The 15,504-nt window shown below is 50.4% G+C and overlaps 1 protein-coding gene across 1 annotated transcript; it reads left to right on the top strand.

The window, feature by feature from the left end:
- Positions 1 to 4,260: 4,260 nt before the first annotated feature.
- LOC144676749 (T-lymphocyte activation antigen CD80-like) lies at positions 4,261 to 15,125 on the top strand. Its single transcript, XM_078537072.1, has 4 exons — positions 4,261 to 4,577; positions 5,808 to 5,876; positions 10,253 to 10,338; positions 14,318 to 15,125. Exons 1-4 carry the CDS (start codon positions 4,292 to 4,294, stop codon positions 14,333 to 14,335), a joined length of 459 nt encoding a protein of 152 aa, XP_078393198.1. The 5' UTR covers positions 4,261 to 4,291; the 3' UTR covers positions 14,336 to 15,125.
- The last annotated feature ends 379 nt before the right edge of the window (positions 15,126 to 15,504 follow it).

The following is a 15,504-nucleotide window of genomic DNA, read 5'->3' as shown; positions in this document are numbered from 1 at the left end:
CACGCTCTGTTAGATTTGTGTCTCTCTATCACTCCCTGTCACGCTTTGTTAGATTTGTGTCTCTCTCTATCCCTCTCTGTCACGCTCTGTTAAATTTGTGTCCCTCTATCCCTCCCTGTCACGCTCTGTTAGATTTGTGTCTCTCTTTATCCCTCCCTGTCACGCTCTGTTAGATTTGTGTCTCTCTCTATTCCTCCCTGTCACGCTCTGTTAGATTTGACTCTCTCTATCCCTCCCTGTCACGCACTGTTAGATTTGTGTGTCTCTCTATCCCTCCCTGTCACGCTCTGTTAGATTTGTGTCTCTCTATCCCTCCCTGTCACGCTCTGTTAGATTTGTGTCTCTCTCTATCCCTCCCTGTCACGCTCTGTTAGATTTGTGTCTCTCTCTATCCCTCCCTGTCACGCTCTGTTAGATTTGTGTCTCTCTCTATTCCTCCCTGTCACGCTCTGTTAGATTTGTGTCTCTCTCTATCCCTCCCTGTCACGCTCTGTTAGATTTGACTCTCTCTATCCCTCCCTGTCACGCACTGTTAGATTTGTGTCTCTCTCTATCCCTCCCTGTCACGCTCTGTTAGATTTGTGTGTCTCTCTATCCCTCCCTGTCACGCTCTGTTAGATTTGTGTCTCTCTATCCCTCCCTGTCACGCTCTGTTAGATTTGTGTCTCTCTCTATCCCTCCCTGTCACGCTCTGTTAGATTTGTGTCTCTCTCTATCCTTCCCTGTCACGCTCTGTTAGATTTGTGTCTCTCTCTTTCCCTCCCTGTCATGCTCTGTTAGATTTGTGTCTCTCTCTAACCCTCACTGTCACGCTCTGTTAGATTTGTGTCACTCTCTTTATCCCTCCCTGTCACGCTCTGTTCGATTTGTGTCTCGCTCTATCCCTCCCTGTCACGCTCTGTTAGATTTGTGTCTCTCTCTATCCCTCCCTGTCACGCTATGTTAGATTTTTGTCTCTCTCTATCCCTCCCTGTAACGCTCTGTTAGATTTGTGTCTCTCTCTATCCCTCCCTGTCACGCTCTGTTAGATTTGTGTCTCTCTCTATCCCTCCCTGTCATGCTCGGTAAGATTTGTCTCTCTCTATCCCTCCCTGTCACGCTCGGTAAGATTTGAGTCTCTCTCTATCCCTCCCTGTCACGCTCGGTAAGATTTGTGTCTCTCTCTATCCCTCCCTGTCACGCTCTGTTAGGTTTGTCTCTCTCTATCCCTCCCTGTCACGCTCTGTTAGATTTGTGTCTCTCTCTATCCCTTCCTGTCACGCTCTGTTAGATTTGTGTCTCTCTCTATCCCTCCCTGTCACGCTCTGTTAGATTTGTGTCTCTCTCTATCCCTCCCTTTCACGCTCTGTTAGATTTGTGTCTCTCTCTATCCCTCCCTGTCATGCTCTGTTAGATTTGTGTCTCTCTATCCCTCCCTGTCACGCTCTGTTAGTTTGTGTCTCTCTATATCCCTCCCTGTCACGCTCTGTTAGATTTGTCTCTGTCTATCCCTCCCTGTCACGCTCTGTTAGATTTGTGTCTCTCTCTATCCCTCCCTGTCACGCTCTGTTAGATTTGTCTCTCTCTCTATCCCTCCTTGTCACGCTCTGTTAGATTTGTGTCGCTCTCTATCCCTCCCTGTCACGCTCTGTTAGATTTGTGTCTCTCTCTATCCCTCCCTCTCACGCTCTGTCAGATTTGTGTCTCTCTCTAACCCTCCCTGTCATGCTCTGTTAGATTTGTGTCTCTCTCTATCCCTCCCTGTCACGCTCTGTTAGATTTGTCTCTCTCTATCCCTCCCTGTCACGCTCTGTTAGATTTGTGTCTCTCTATCCCTCCCTGTCACGCTCTGTTAGATTTGTGTCTCTCTCTATCACTCCCTGTCATGCTCTGTCAGATTTGTGTCTCTCCATCCCTCCCTGTCACGCTCTGTTAGATTTGTGTCCCTCTCTATCCCTCCCTGTCACGCTCTGTTTGATTTGTCTCTCTCTATCCCTCCCTGTCACGCTCTGTTAGATTTGTGTCTCTCTCTATCCCTCCCTGTCACGCTCTGTTAGATATGTGTCTCTCTCTATCCCTCCCTGTCACGCTCTGTTAGATTTGTGTCTCTCTATCCCTCCCTGTCACGCTCTGTTAGATTTGTGTCTGTCTCTATCCCTCCCTGTCATGCTCTGTCAGATTTGTGTCTCTCCATCCCTCCCTGTCACGAACTTTTAGATTTGTGTCCCTCTCTATCCCTCCCTGTCACGCTCTGTTTGATTTGTCTCTCTCTATCCCTCCCTGGCACGTTCTGTTTGAATTGTCTCTCTCTCTATCCCTCCCTGTCAAGCTCTGTTAGATTTGAATCTCTCTATCCCTCCCTGTCACGCTCTGTTAGATTTGTGTCTCTCTATCCCTCCCTGTCTCGCTCTGTTAGATTTGAGTCACTCTATCCCTCCCTGTCACTCTCTGTTAGATTTGTGTCTCTCTCTATCCCTCCCTGTCTCGCTCTGTTAGATTTGTGTCTCGTTCTATCCCTCCCTGTCACGCTCTGTTAGATTTGTGTCTCTCTATCCCTCCCTGTCACGCTCTGTTAGATATGTGTCTATCTATCCCTCCCTGTCACGCTCTGTTAGGTTTGTGTCTCTCTATCCCTCCCTGTCACGCTTTGTTAGATTTGTGTCTCTCTCCATCCCTCCCTGTCACGCTCTTTTAGATTTGTGTCTCTCTCTATCCCTCTCTGTCACGCTCTGTTAAATTTGTGTCCCTCTATCCCACCCTGTCACGCTCTGTTTGATTTGTGTCTCTCTCTATCCCTCCCTGTCACGCTCTGTTAGATTTGTGTCTCTCTATCCCTCCCTGTCTCGCTCTGTTAGATTTGTGTCTCTCTTTATCCCTCCCTGTCACGCTCTGTTAGATTTGTGTCTCTCTCTATCCCTCCCTGTCACGCTCTGTTGGATTTGTGTCTCTCTCTATCCCTCCCTGTCACGCTCTGTTAGATTTGACTCTCTCTATCCCTCCCTGTCACGCTCTGTTAGATTTGTGTCTCTCTCTATCCCTCACTGTCACGCTCTGTTAGATTTGTGTCTCTCTCTATCCTTCCCTGTCACGCTCTGTTAGATTAGTGTCTCTCTCTCTCCCTCCCTGTCATGCTCTGTTAGATTTGTGTCTCTCTCTATCCCTCACTGTCACGCTCTGTTAGATTTGTGTCACTCTCTCTATCCCTCCCTGTCACGCTCTGTTCGATTTGTGTCTCTCTCTATCCCTCCCTGTCACGCTCTGTTAGATTTGTGTCTCTCCCTATCCCTCCCTGTCACGCTATGTTAGATTTTTGTCTCTCTCTATCCCTCCCTGTCACGCTCTGTTTGAATTGTCGCTCTCTCTATCCCTCCCTGTCACGCTCTGTTAGATTTGTGTCTCTCTATCCCTCCCTGTCACTCTCTGTTAGATTTGTGTCTCTCTATCCCTCCCTGTCCCGCTCTTTTAGATTTGTGTCTCTCTATCCCTCCCTGTCACGCTAATTAGATTTGTGTATCTCTCTATCTCTCCCTGTCACGCTCTGTTAGATTTGTGTCTCTCTCTATCCCTCCCTGTCACGCTCTGTTAGATTTGTCTCTCTCTCTATCCCTCCCTGTCACGCTCTGTTAGATTTGTCTCTCTCTCTATCTCTCCCTGTCACGCTCTGTTAGATTTGTGAGTCTCTCTATCCGTCCCTGTCACGCTCTGTTAGATTTGTGTCTCTCTATCCCTCCCTGTCACGCTCTGTTAGATTTGTGTTTCTCTCTATCCCTCCCTGTCTCACTCTGTTAGATTTGTGTCTCTCTATCCCTCCCTGTCACGCTGTGTTAGATTTGTGTCTCTCTCTATCCCTCCCTGTCACGCTCTGTTAGATTTGTCTCTGTCTATCCCTCCCTGTCACGCTCTGTTAGATTTGTGTCTCTCTCTATCCCTCCCTGTCATGCTCTGTTAGATTTGTCTCTCTCTATCCCTCCCTGTCATGCTCTTTTAGATTTGTAACCTTCTTCCGAGGAGTGGTGAGGATTTGAACTCAGCACCTCGGTCAGTGACCGGTGGTTGAGCGGCAGAGATGGATTGTAGGGGAAGAGGGGGGTGAGACATCTGAGGGAGAAGAGGAATTGAAGGATGTGGTGAGTGGGAGGAGATGGATGGAGCTTGGGCGAGGCTGAAGCTGCATAAACTGGAACCTGGGGCAGTTTGATGGGATATTTCTTCTTGGTGAATATTGTCTGTGACGCTGTCCGGATTGCGGGACTGATTTGTTCTGCTTTGTTTGGAAGGGTTGAAAGTGTTTTCTGGTGTCGGACAGGAGGTGATGCTGCCCTGTAACACTAGCCGGGCAGGGATGCAGGGCAGCACGGTTTACTGGCAGAGTAGGAACAGGGTGGTCCTGTACTGGAAGAAGGGTACCGAGAGTCTGCAGTACCAGCACGTCAGATATCGGAATCGGACTCACATCGACAGCAGCGAGTTCCTCATGGGAAACCTGTCGCTGACCCTCGGGAAGCTGAGGCTGGAGGACACCGGAGACTATGAATGTATCGTCAGGAAGGAGCAGGACATCACTCCGGACAAATACACCATCACGCTCATAGTAAACAGTGAGTACCACAAACAGCGCTGTCCCACACACAATTCACCCTCTCCCTCTCCATCCCTCTCCCTCTCTCCCTCCCTCACTCCGTCTCTGTCAGTCCCACATACACGTCACTCTCTCCCTCTCTCTCTCACTTCGTCTGTCTGTCCCACACACATGGCACCCTCTCTCTCTCTCCCTCTCTCTCACTCCGTCTGTCAGTCCCACACACACGGCACCCTCTCTCTCTCTCTCTCTCACTCAGTCTCTGTCTCTCTCTCTCACTGTCTCTCTCTCTCTCTCTCTCTCTCTCACTCAGTCTCTGTCTGTCCCTCTCTCTCACTGTCTCTCTCTCTCTCTCTCACTCAGTCTCTCTCTGTCTGTCTCTCTCTCTCTCTCTCTCACTCACTCACTCTCTGTCTGTCTTTCTCTCTCACTGTCTCTCTCTCTCTCTCACTCAGTCTCTGTCTCTCTCTCTCCCTCTCTCTCACTCTCTTTCTCTCACTCAGTCTCTGTCTGTCTCTCTCTCACTGTCTCTCTCTCTCACTCCGTCTCTGTCTGTCCCACACACATTTTACCCTCTCCCTCTCTCTTCCTCTCTCTCCCTCTCTCACTCAGTCTCTGTCTGTCTCTCTCTCACTGTCTCTCTCACTCACTCAGTCTCTGTCTCTCTCCCTCTCTCACTGTCTCTCTCTCTCTCTCACTCAGTCTCTGTCTGTCTCTCTCTCTCCCTCTCTCTCTCTCTTTGTCTGTCTCTCTCTCTCTGTCTCTCTCTCACTCTCTGTCTCATCCTCTCTCTCTCGATCTCTCTGTCTATCTATCTCTCTCTCTCTCTCACTGCCTCTATCCATCTTTCTATCTCTGTGACCCCTCTCTCTCGGTCTCTGTCTTCCTCTCTTTGTCTCTGTCTCTCCACCACTCTCTCAGTCTCTCACTCTATTTCCTTATGTCTCTTGCCATCTCTGTCTCTCTCTCATACACAATGTCTCTCTGACTTCCTGTCTCCCCCTCTGTCTGCCCCTCTCCCCCTCTTTCCTGTCTCCCACCATGTGTCACTGAATTGCTCTGTCTCTCTCTCCCTCTCCATTTGTCTCTGTCTCTCTGTCTCTTTCTCAGTCCCCCTCTGCCATTCTCACTGTCTCTCATTCCATCTTTGTATGTCTGTCTCTCCCTCCTCCTGTCAACACAGCCCTCCTTTTCTAATCTCCTATCGAAATGAAACACTAATTTGTTTGATTTGAACTCTGGTTTCTAGTATCTGCGGTGGTGCCTAGAATTCCCAGCCCAATGGGCCTGGATAACATTACCAAGACTAATGGAACAGGTAAGAGACCCTAACCCAAAGCCAACCTCTAACTCCTAGAACAAACCTTAAACCTAACGCTAACAATAACCCTAACCTCTAACCTTAACCCCAACTCTAACCCTAACCCTAACCTAAAACCAACTTCTAACTCCTAGAACAAACTTCAATCTAACCCTAACCCTAACCCTAACCCTAACACTAACACCATTCCTAACCTCTAACCCTAACCCTAACCCTAACCCTAACCCTTAACCCTAACCCTAACCCTAACCCTAACCCTAACCCTAACACTAACCCTAACCCTAACCCTAACCCTAACCCTAATCCTAACCCTAACCCTAACCCTAAACCAACTTCTAACTCCTAGAACAAACTTCAACCTAACGCTTCCCCTAACACTAACCCTAACCCTAACCCTAACGCTAACCCTAACGCTAACCCTAACCCTAACCCTAAACCAACTTCTAACTCCTAGAACAAACTTCAACCTAACGCTACCCCTGACACTAACCCTAACCCTAACCCTAACCCTAACCCAACCTAACCCTAACCCTAACCCTAACACTAACACCATCCCTAACCCTAACCCTAACCCTAACCCAACCTAACCTCTAACCCTAACCCTAACCCTAACACTAACACCATGCCTAACCCTAACCCTAACCCTAACACTAACACCATCCCTAACCTCTAACCCTAACCTTAATCCTAACACTAACACCATCCCTAACCTCTAACCCTAACTCTAACCCTTAACCCTAACCCTAACCCTAACCCAGCCCAATGGGCCTGGATAACATTACTAAGACTAATGGAACAGGTAAGAGACCCTAACCCAAAACCAACCTCTAACTCCTAGAACAAACCTTAAACCTAACGCTAATCCTAACCCTAACCATAAGACCATAAGACATAGGAGCAGAAATTAGGCCATTCGGCCCATCCAGTCTGCTCCGCCATTCAATCCTGGCTGATAAGTTTCTCAACCCCATTCTCCCGCCTTCTCCCCGTAACCTTTGACCCCCTTACCAATCAAGAACCTATCTATCTCGGTCTTAAATACACTCAATGACCTGGCCCTCCACAGCTTCTGTGGCAATGAATTCCATAGATTCACCACTCTCTCTGGCTAAAGAAGTATCTCCTAACCTAACCCTAACCCTAACCCCAACCCTAACACTAACCCTAACCCTAACCAGTAACCCTAACCACTAACCATTAACCCTAACCACTAACCATTAACCCTAACTCTAACCCTAACCCTAGCCCTAACCCTAACCCCAACCCTAACTGGTAGCCCTAACCCTAACCCTAACCCTAACCCCAACCCTAACACTAACCCTAACCCTAACCAGTAACCCTAACCACTAACCGCTAACCCTAACCCTAACACCAACAATAACCCTATAACTCTAACCCTAACTCTATAACTCTAACCCAGTCAATAGAACAGGTGTGGATATGTCCATATATATGAAATTCTCTCTCTCTCTCTTCATCCCTCCCTCTGTCTACTCCTCTGACTTTCCCATTCTCCCCATCACACTCTCTCTCTCTCTCTCTCTCTCTCTCTCATTCTATCCTCTTTATCTTTCTCTCTTCCTTGGTCTCTTTCCATCCCTCTCTCTCTCTCTCTCTCTCTCTCTACTCTCCTCTCTCTCAGAAGGTCAATAAAGATGGCAGGAGTTAGGAAGTGATTAGTCTGAGGTAATGGAGAAGCCAATGAAATGTGGAGAGGATGAAAATTAAAGTACGCTAGGGGAGAGGAACTTTTCCACAAATGGAAAAACACATTTGAAATGGCGGGGGGAGGGAGCAGTGCCAAACGATTGAAGGAAACCATTGTGATCCCTCCGTGTAAAAGAGGAAGTTAGAACAAGTGAAAAGAAGAGGAAACAATGACCTCGAAAACCGTCTGGAGGGAAGGAAATGGATTCCTGCTCAAAGGGGAAATGCATCCCAAAGTAAGCAATGCAGAGCCTACAGGATGCCCTGCAAAAGGCATTATCCTTCCTAAACCAGTGTCTCCATTCTGTACAGAGAGAAGCAGGAAATCAATGTAATAGTGAGGAAGGATATCGGCTCAGAAAACCAGGGTGTGGAATCTGTTTGGGTGGAGATAAGAAACACCGAGGGGAAGTGGTCTATGGGCCCCCAAACTCTATCGGAGATGGAGGGGAAGGCATTCAACAGGAAAGTAGAGATGCATTCAATAAAGGTACGACTGTACCTAGAACCATAGATGAGGTTTAGCACAGAAGGAGGCCATTGGGCCCCTCTTGTCCATGCCAGCCCGAGGACACACAGTTTCCCTTTATAATCCCATCATCCTGCCCCTTCACACTCTCCCTTTTTTTGTGTAGGCCGTGCTGCTACATCTACATCAGGCAGTCTGCAGTTGGCCTATTACTTTTCTCCAGGAAATCTCCCTGTCTCCGCTAATAAATACACAATTTTCCTTTCTCGTGTCTGTTTGCCTTGTAAACTGCACATACATTGATTGCACCAACTCCTCCCTGTGGACTGCAGAAAATCTGATATGGTCTTCCCTAAAACTGCTACGACTAGGCAACCCTGAATTACTTTGCCTTTCAGGCCTCCGCATGCATAATTCTCAGCTAGCCGATATAAATCGTGAGTGAAGGAATCTACGCCCTTCCCCGCTCTTTGAGTAAATCTTCTCAACCTTGATGCTGTTCCTTCAAAGACTGAACCATGTGTTTAAACATTTTACCACTTCTTTGTATGTCACCATCATCAGCACTGCTCCCTATGGCGTAGAGAAGGGTACTGACCTGTTCCTTCCTATACTCCTCCGCTGGTCGTTGATGCTGTTCTCTACCTGGTAAACATACAACACTAATTCCGCCACTTCTTGTCTTGGCCCAGTCCTCAAAGCATGCTCATGCTCAAAGCAGCCAGAGAACGTTAAGATTATCTCCATGGGCTTTCCTTCACTTGAGCCTTTCTTTGATTTGTCCTGGCCTTGGTTCCCATCCTGTTCTCTCCTGGCAGTCATTTCATTTGCTGCTCTTTCAGTTCCTGAACTGTTTTCCTGGTGCTTTTCTGTGTCTTTACCACTGTAGCAGCAGTTATCATCGATGTGGGCCTTTTCCGAGCTTGGGGTTAGTTCAGATCGATGGATATTGCAGTATGCAGTGTGCTTGGTAAACCCAAACTTCAATGATATGTTATGCCAACTATTAGAAGATAAGGCTGATCACGAGGCTCCACATAGAGCTATCTCTCAGAGACTTTGACGCTGAAGACAATGTATTTATATTATTGCTTTACATTTAACTAGAGTGTCTCTCTCTCCGTCTCTCTCTCTGTCTCATTCTCTCTGTTAATCTCTCTCCCCCTCAGTCCCTCCTCTCTCTCTATCACCCTCTCTCTGTCTCTCTTTCTCTCTTTCTGTTACTCTCTGCTGCTCTCCCTCTTTCTCTCTCTCTCTCTCTGTCTCTCTTTTTCTCTCCATTTGCCCTCCCTCTGTCTCTCTCTCTCTCTCTCTCTCACTCTCTCTGTCTTTGTGTCTCTCCCTCTCTCTCTGTGTCTCACTCTCTCTCTGTGTCTCACTCTCTCTGTGTCTCTCTCTCTCTCTCTGTGTCTCTCTCTCTCTCTGTCTCTCTCTCTCTGTCTCTGCGTCTCTCCCTCTCTCTCTGTGTCTCTCTCTCTCTGTGTGTGTCTCTCTCTCTCTGTCTCTCTCTCTCTGTCTCTGTGTCTCTCCCTCTCTCTCTGTGTCTCACTCTCTCTGTCTCTCTCTCTCTCCGTGTCTCTCCCTCTCTCCCTCTCTCTGTCTCTCTCCCTCACTGTCTGTCTCTCACTCTCTCTCCGGGACTCTCCCTCTCTCCCTCTCTCTGTCTCTCTCCCTCTCTCTCTGTCTCTCTCTCTCTCTGTCTATCTCTCTCTGTCTCTGTGTCTCTCCCTCGCTCTGTCTCTCTCTCTCTCTCTGTGTCTCTCCCTCTCTCTCTGTGTGTCTCTCTCTCTCTCTGTCTCTCACTCTCTCTCCGTGTCTCTCCCTCTCTCCCTCTCTGTCTCTCTCTCTGTCTCTCTCTGTCTCTCTCTCTCTGCAGCTCTCTCTCTGACCCTCCCTCTCTCTCTGTCTCTATTGATCTTCCTCTTGCTCTGTCTCACTTTCACTCTCTCTTTGTTTCGCTCTCTCCCTGTCTCTTTCTCTGGGTCTCGGCCTCTCTCTGGATGTCTCTCTGTTTCTCATCACTCCACAGGACTCAATCACCTTTTCTCCATCGCTCACTTGTCCTTTCTCTCTCCCATTCTCCCTTTCCTTTTATCACTCTCTCCCTTAGTCTCTGCTTCTCAATGGTCCCTCAAACAACAAAAAGGAGATGGTGTCGAGATAAAGTGACTCTAATTGACATCTGCTTCCTTCACAGGAACTGAAATGAGGGAGAGGCATCATTATTTTCTTATCCTCTTTGCTATAATCATCGGGATCTTGCTTATCAATTTTCTAATATGGGTGAGGATCACATAAAGTTATAAACCCGCGTTCTACCTGTCCTGGGAGTGTTTGATGGGGACAGTGTAGAGGGAGCTTTACTCTGTATCTAACCCTGTGCTGTACCTGTCCTGGGAGTGTTTGATGGGGACAGTGTAGAGGGAGCTTTACTCTGTATCTAACCCCGTGCTGTACCTGCCCTGGGAGTGTTTGATGGGGACAGTGTAGAGGGAGCTTTACTCTGTATCTAACCCCGTGCTGTACCTGCCCTGGGAGTGTTTGATGGGGACAGTGTAGAGGGAGCTTTATTCTGTATCTAACCCCGTGCTGTACCTGTCCTGGGAGTGTTTGATGGGGACAGTGTAGAGGGAGCTTTACTCTGTATCTAACCCCGTGCTGTACCTGTCCTGGGAGTGTTTGATGGGGACAGTGTAGAGGGAGCTTTACTCTGTATCTAACCCCGTGCTGTACCTGTCCTGGGAGTGTTTGATGGGGACGGTGTAGAGGGAGCTTTACTCTGTATCTAACCCCGTGCTGTACCTGTCCTGGGAGTGTTTGATGGGGACAGTGTAGAGGGAGCTTTACTCTGTATCTAACCCCGTGCTGTACCTGTCCTGGGAGTGTTTGATGGAGACGGTGTAGAGGGAGCTTTACTCTCTATCTAACCCCGTGATGTGCCTGTCCTGGGAGTGTTTGATGGGGAGAGTGTAGAGGGAGCTTTACTCTGTATCTAACCCCGTGCTGTGCCTGTCCTGGGTGTGTTTGATGGGGACGGTGTAGAGGGAGCTTTACTCTCTATCTAACCCCGTGCTGTACCTGTCCTGGGAGTGATTGATGGGGACAGTGTAGAGGGAGCTTTACTCTGGATCTAACCCCGTGCTGTACCTGCCCTGGGACTGTTTGATGGGGACACTATAGAGGGTGATTTACTCTGTATCTAACCTCCTCTGACTCTCTGACAGTGCGGCGCTCCCTCAGTACCGATCCTCCGACAGTGCGGTTCTCCCTCAGTACTGATCCTCCGACAGTGCGGTTCTCCCTCGGTACTGACCCTCCAACAGTGTGGCTCTCCCTCAGTACCGACCCGCCGACAGTGCGGTTCTCCCTCGGTACTGACCCTCCGACAGTGTGGCTCTCCCTCAGTACCGACCCTCCGACAGTGCGGCTCTCCCTCGGTACTGACCCTCCGACAGTACAGCTCTCCCTCAGTACTGACCCTCCGACAGTGCGGCACTCCCTCAGTACTGGCCCTCTGAAAGTGCGGCGCTCCCTCAGCGCTGACCCTCCGACAGTGCAGCTCTGCCTCAGTACTGACCCTCCGACAGTGCGGCGCTCCCTCAGAACTGACACATTGACAGTGTGCGCTCCCTCGGTACTGACCCTCCGACAGTGCGGCACTCCCTCGGTACTGACCCTCCGACAGTGCGGCTCTCCCTCGGTACTGACCCTCCGACAGTGCGGCTCTCCCTCGGTACTGACCCTCTGACAGTGCGGCTCTCCCTCGGTACTGACCCTCTGACAGTGCGGCTCTCCCTCAGCACTGACCCTCCGACAGTGCGGCACTCCCTCAGTACTGACCCTCCGACAGTGTGACACTCCCTCAGTACTGACCCTCCGACAGTGCAGCACTCCCTCAGTACTGACCCTCTCACAGTGCGGCTCTCCCTCAGCACTGACCCTCCGACAGTGCGGCTCTCCCTCAGTACAGACCCTCCGACAGTGCGGCGCTGCCTCAGCAATGACCCTCCGACAGTGCGGCTCTCCCTGAGCGCTGACCCTCCGACGGTGCAGTGCTCCCTCAGCACTGACCCTCCGACAGTGCGGCACTCCCTCAGTACTGACCCTCCGACAGTGTGACACTCCCTCAGTACTGACCCTCCGACAGTGCAGCACTCCCTCAGTACTGACCCTCTCACAGTGCGGCTCTCCCTCAGCACTGACCCTCCGACAGTGCCGCTCTCCCTCAGTACAGACCCTCCGACAGTGCGGCGCTCCCTCAGCAATGACCCTCCGACAGTGCGGCTCTCCCTGAGCGCTGACCCTCCGACGGTGCAGTGCTCCCTCAGCACTGACCCTCCGACAGTGCGGCACTCCCTCGGTACTGACCCTCCGACAGTGCGGCACTCCCTCGGTACTGACCCTCCGACAGTGCGGCACTCCCTCGGTACTGACCCTCCGACAGTGCGGCACTCCCTCAGTACTGACCCTCCGATAGTGCGGCTCTCCCTCAGCACTGACCCTCCGACAGTGCGGCGCTCCCTCAGTACTGACTCTCCGACAGTGCGGCACTCCCTCAGTACTGACCCCCTGACAGTGCAGCTCTCCCTCAGTATTGACCCTCCGACATTGCGGCACTCCCTCAGTACTGACCCTCCGACAGTGCGGCTCTCCCTCGGTACTGACCCTTCGACAGTGCGGCACTCTCTCGGTACTGACCCTCCGACAGTGCGGCACTCCCTCAGTACTGACCCTCCGACAGTGCGGCTCTCCCTCGGTACTGACCCTTCGACAGTGCGGCACTCCCTCGGTACTGACCCTTCGACAGTGCGGCACTCTCTCGGTACTGACCCTCCGACTGTGCGGCGCTCCCTCAGTACTGACCATCCGACAGTGCGGCTCTCCCTCAGCACCGACCCTCCGACAGTGCGGCTCTCCCTCAGTACTGACCCTCCGACCATATGGCTCTCCCTCAGCACTGACCCTCCGACGGTGCAGTGCTCCCTCAGCACTGACCCTCCGACAGTGCGGCACTCCCTCGGTACTGACCCTCCGACAGTGCGGCACTCCCTCGGTACTGACCCTCCGACAGTGCGGCACTCCCTCGGTACTGACCCTCCGACAGTGCGGCACTCCCTCAGTACTGACCCTCCGATAGTGCGGCTCTCCCTCAGCACTGACCCTCCGACAGTGCGGCGCTCCCTCAGTACTGACTCTCCGACAGTGCGGCACTCCCTCAGTACTGACCCCCTGACAGTGCAGCTCTCCCTCAGTATTGACCCTCCGACATTGCGGCACTCCCTCAGTACTGACCCTCCGACAGTGCGGCTCTCCCTCGGTACTGACCCTTCGACAGTGCGGCACTCTCTCGGTACTGACCCTCCGACAGTGCGGCACTCCCTCAGTACTGACCCTCCGACAGTGCGGCTCTCCCTCGGTACTGACCCTTCGACAGTGCGGCACTCCCTCGGTACTGACCCTTCGACAGTGCGGCACTCTCTCGGTACTGACCCTCCGACTGTGCGGCGCTCCCTCAGTACTGACCATCCGACAGTGCGGCTCTCCCTCAGCACCGACCCTCCGACAGTGCGGCTCTCCCTCAGTACTGACCCTCCGACCATATGGCTCTCCCTCAGCACTGACCCTCCGACAGTGCAGCTCTCCCTCAGTACTGACCCTCCGACCGTACGGCTCTCCCTCAGCACTGACCCTCCGACAGTGCGGCTCTCCCTCAGCACTGACCCTCCGACAGTGCGGCTCTCCCTCAGCACTGACCCTCCGACAGTGCGGCTCTCCCTCAGCACCGACACTCTGACAGTGCGGCTCTCCCTCGGTACTGACCCTCCTGCTGTTCTCAGTGTGGGGCATGGCCCTTGTGTCAGTGTGAATTTCGTTGTTGAATCCTGACGCTTGGGTTCAGGTATGGGAACGTTTGCCTCGGGTTATTCCTGGGAGAGGAACTTCTGGCCGTATATTCCTGAACTGTGATGATGAGGCAGGTGTCCTCAGGATGGGGGAATCTCGAGGCTGGGGAGGGACTGAGTGGGAAACGTTGTTAAATGATCAGTCCAAATCTTCCAGAGTATCTGCTTTCTCCGGACGACAGGAGGGATGGACCCGGGTGTTGTGATCCATTTTGGGAGGATGGGTGTGGTGGTGCCTTTAGCTAACAGTCGGATTGTGGGTGTGTTTCTCGCGCCGATTGTGCAGAAATATTAACTCTCTCTTTCTCTCTCTCTCTCCCTCTCTCTCTCTGCCTCTGTTTGTCTTTCACTCCCTCCAGAGGCTGAGAAGACGCTAACACTCGAAGTTGCGGTTTTCCACTGGATGAATGTGTTACAACATTTCAATAATTCCCATTTTTAAAACATTCTCTTTGAATCCTTGTTGGACTTGTTGAAATGCATGTTGAATTAAACAAAAAATTGAAAACAGTAGTGTTCGTACAGTCAGTTTTCCCTGGTGGATTAGACTCGGCTGCCACACGTCACCTGATGGATAATAATAGGCATCACCAGAGAAGTTCACATTCTTTAAAAAAAAACCAGGATCACATTAAATAGTCCGACTCCAGGACAACCGACCATGGCAGGTCCCCGGTGGATTTGGAGACAATTGGCTCTGCGAGTTTACTCAAAGGAGTTACCCAGATTCCTCATCAAATGTGGCGTTGCCGATCGGTGACTTGTCTCCAGCAAATAGCAGAGAAGATTTTTACCGGCAATCGGAGGTTTATCCAGTTAATGATCTTCAAACTAACACCGGAACATCAAAACTAACACCAGAACATCAAAACTAACACCAGAACATCACAACTAACACCAGAACATCAAAACTAACACCAGAACATCAAAACTAACACCAGAACATCACAACTAACACCAGAACATCACAACTAACACCAGAACATCAAAACTAACACCAGAACATCAAAACCAGCACCAGAACATCACAACTAACACCAGAACATCAAAACTAACACCAGAACATCAAAACCAGCACCAGAACATCACAACTAACACCAGAACATCACAACTAACACCAGAACATCAAAACCAGCACCAGAACATCTAAACTAACACCAGAACATCAAAACTAACACCAGAACATCAAAACCAGCACCAGAACATCACAACTAACACCACAACATCACAACTAACACCAGAACATCAAAACCAGCACCAGAACATCACAACTAACACCAGAACATCAAAACCAGCACCAGAACATCACAACTAACACCACAACATCACAACTAACACCAGAACATCACAACTAACACCAGAACATCAAAACTAACACCAGAACATCACAACTAACACCAGAACATCAAAACTAACACCAGAACATCGAAACTAACACCAGAACATCAAAACTAACACCAGAACATCACAACTAACACCAGAACATCGAAACTAACACCAGAACATCGAAACTAACACCAGAACATCAAAACTAACACCAGAACAT

This window comes from Cetorhinus maximus, unplaced genomic scaffold, assembly GCF_964194155.1.
Source record: "Cetorhinus maximus unplaced genomic scaffold, sCetMax3.hap1.1 HAP1_SCAFFOLD_1867, whole genome shotgun sequence".
NCBI lineage: Eukaryota > Metazoa > Chordata > Chondrichthyes > Lamniformes > Cetorhinidae > Cetorhinus > Cetorhinus maximus.
This window is presented reverse-complemented; position numbering and strand designations above follow the sequence as displayed.

What these genes read in the sequence shown, in the direction of transcription:
- LOC144676749 (XM_078537072.1), top strand. Translation starts at nt 4,292, where the DNA reads ATGCTGCCCTGTAACACTAGCCGGGCAGGGATGCAGGGCAGCACGGTT. An exon ending in CATCACGCTCATAGTAAACA is followed by an intron (nt 4,578 to 5,807) that starts GTGAGTACCACA and finishes TCTGGTTTCTAG; the next exon opens with TATCTGCGGTGGTGCCTAGA. An exon ending in TACCAAGACTAATGGAACAG is followed by an intron (nt 5,877 to 10,252) that starts GTAAGAGACCCT and finishes CTTCCTTCACAG; the next exon opens with GAACTGAAATGAGGGAGAGG.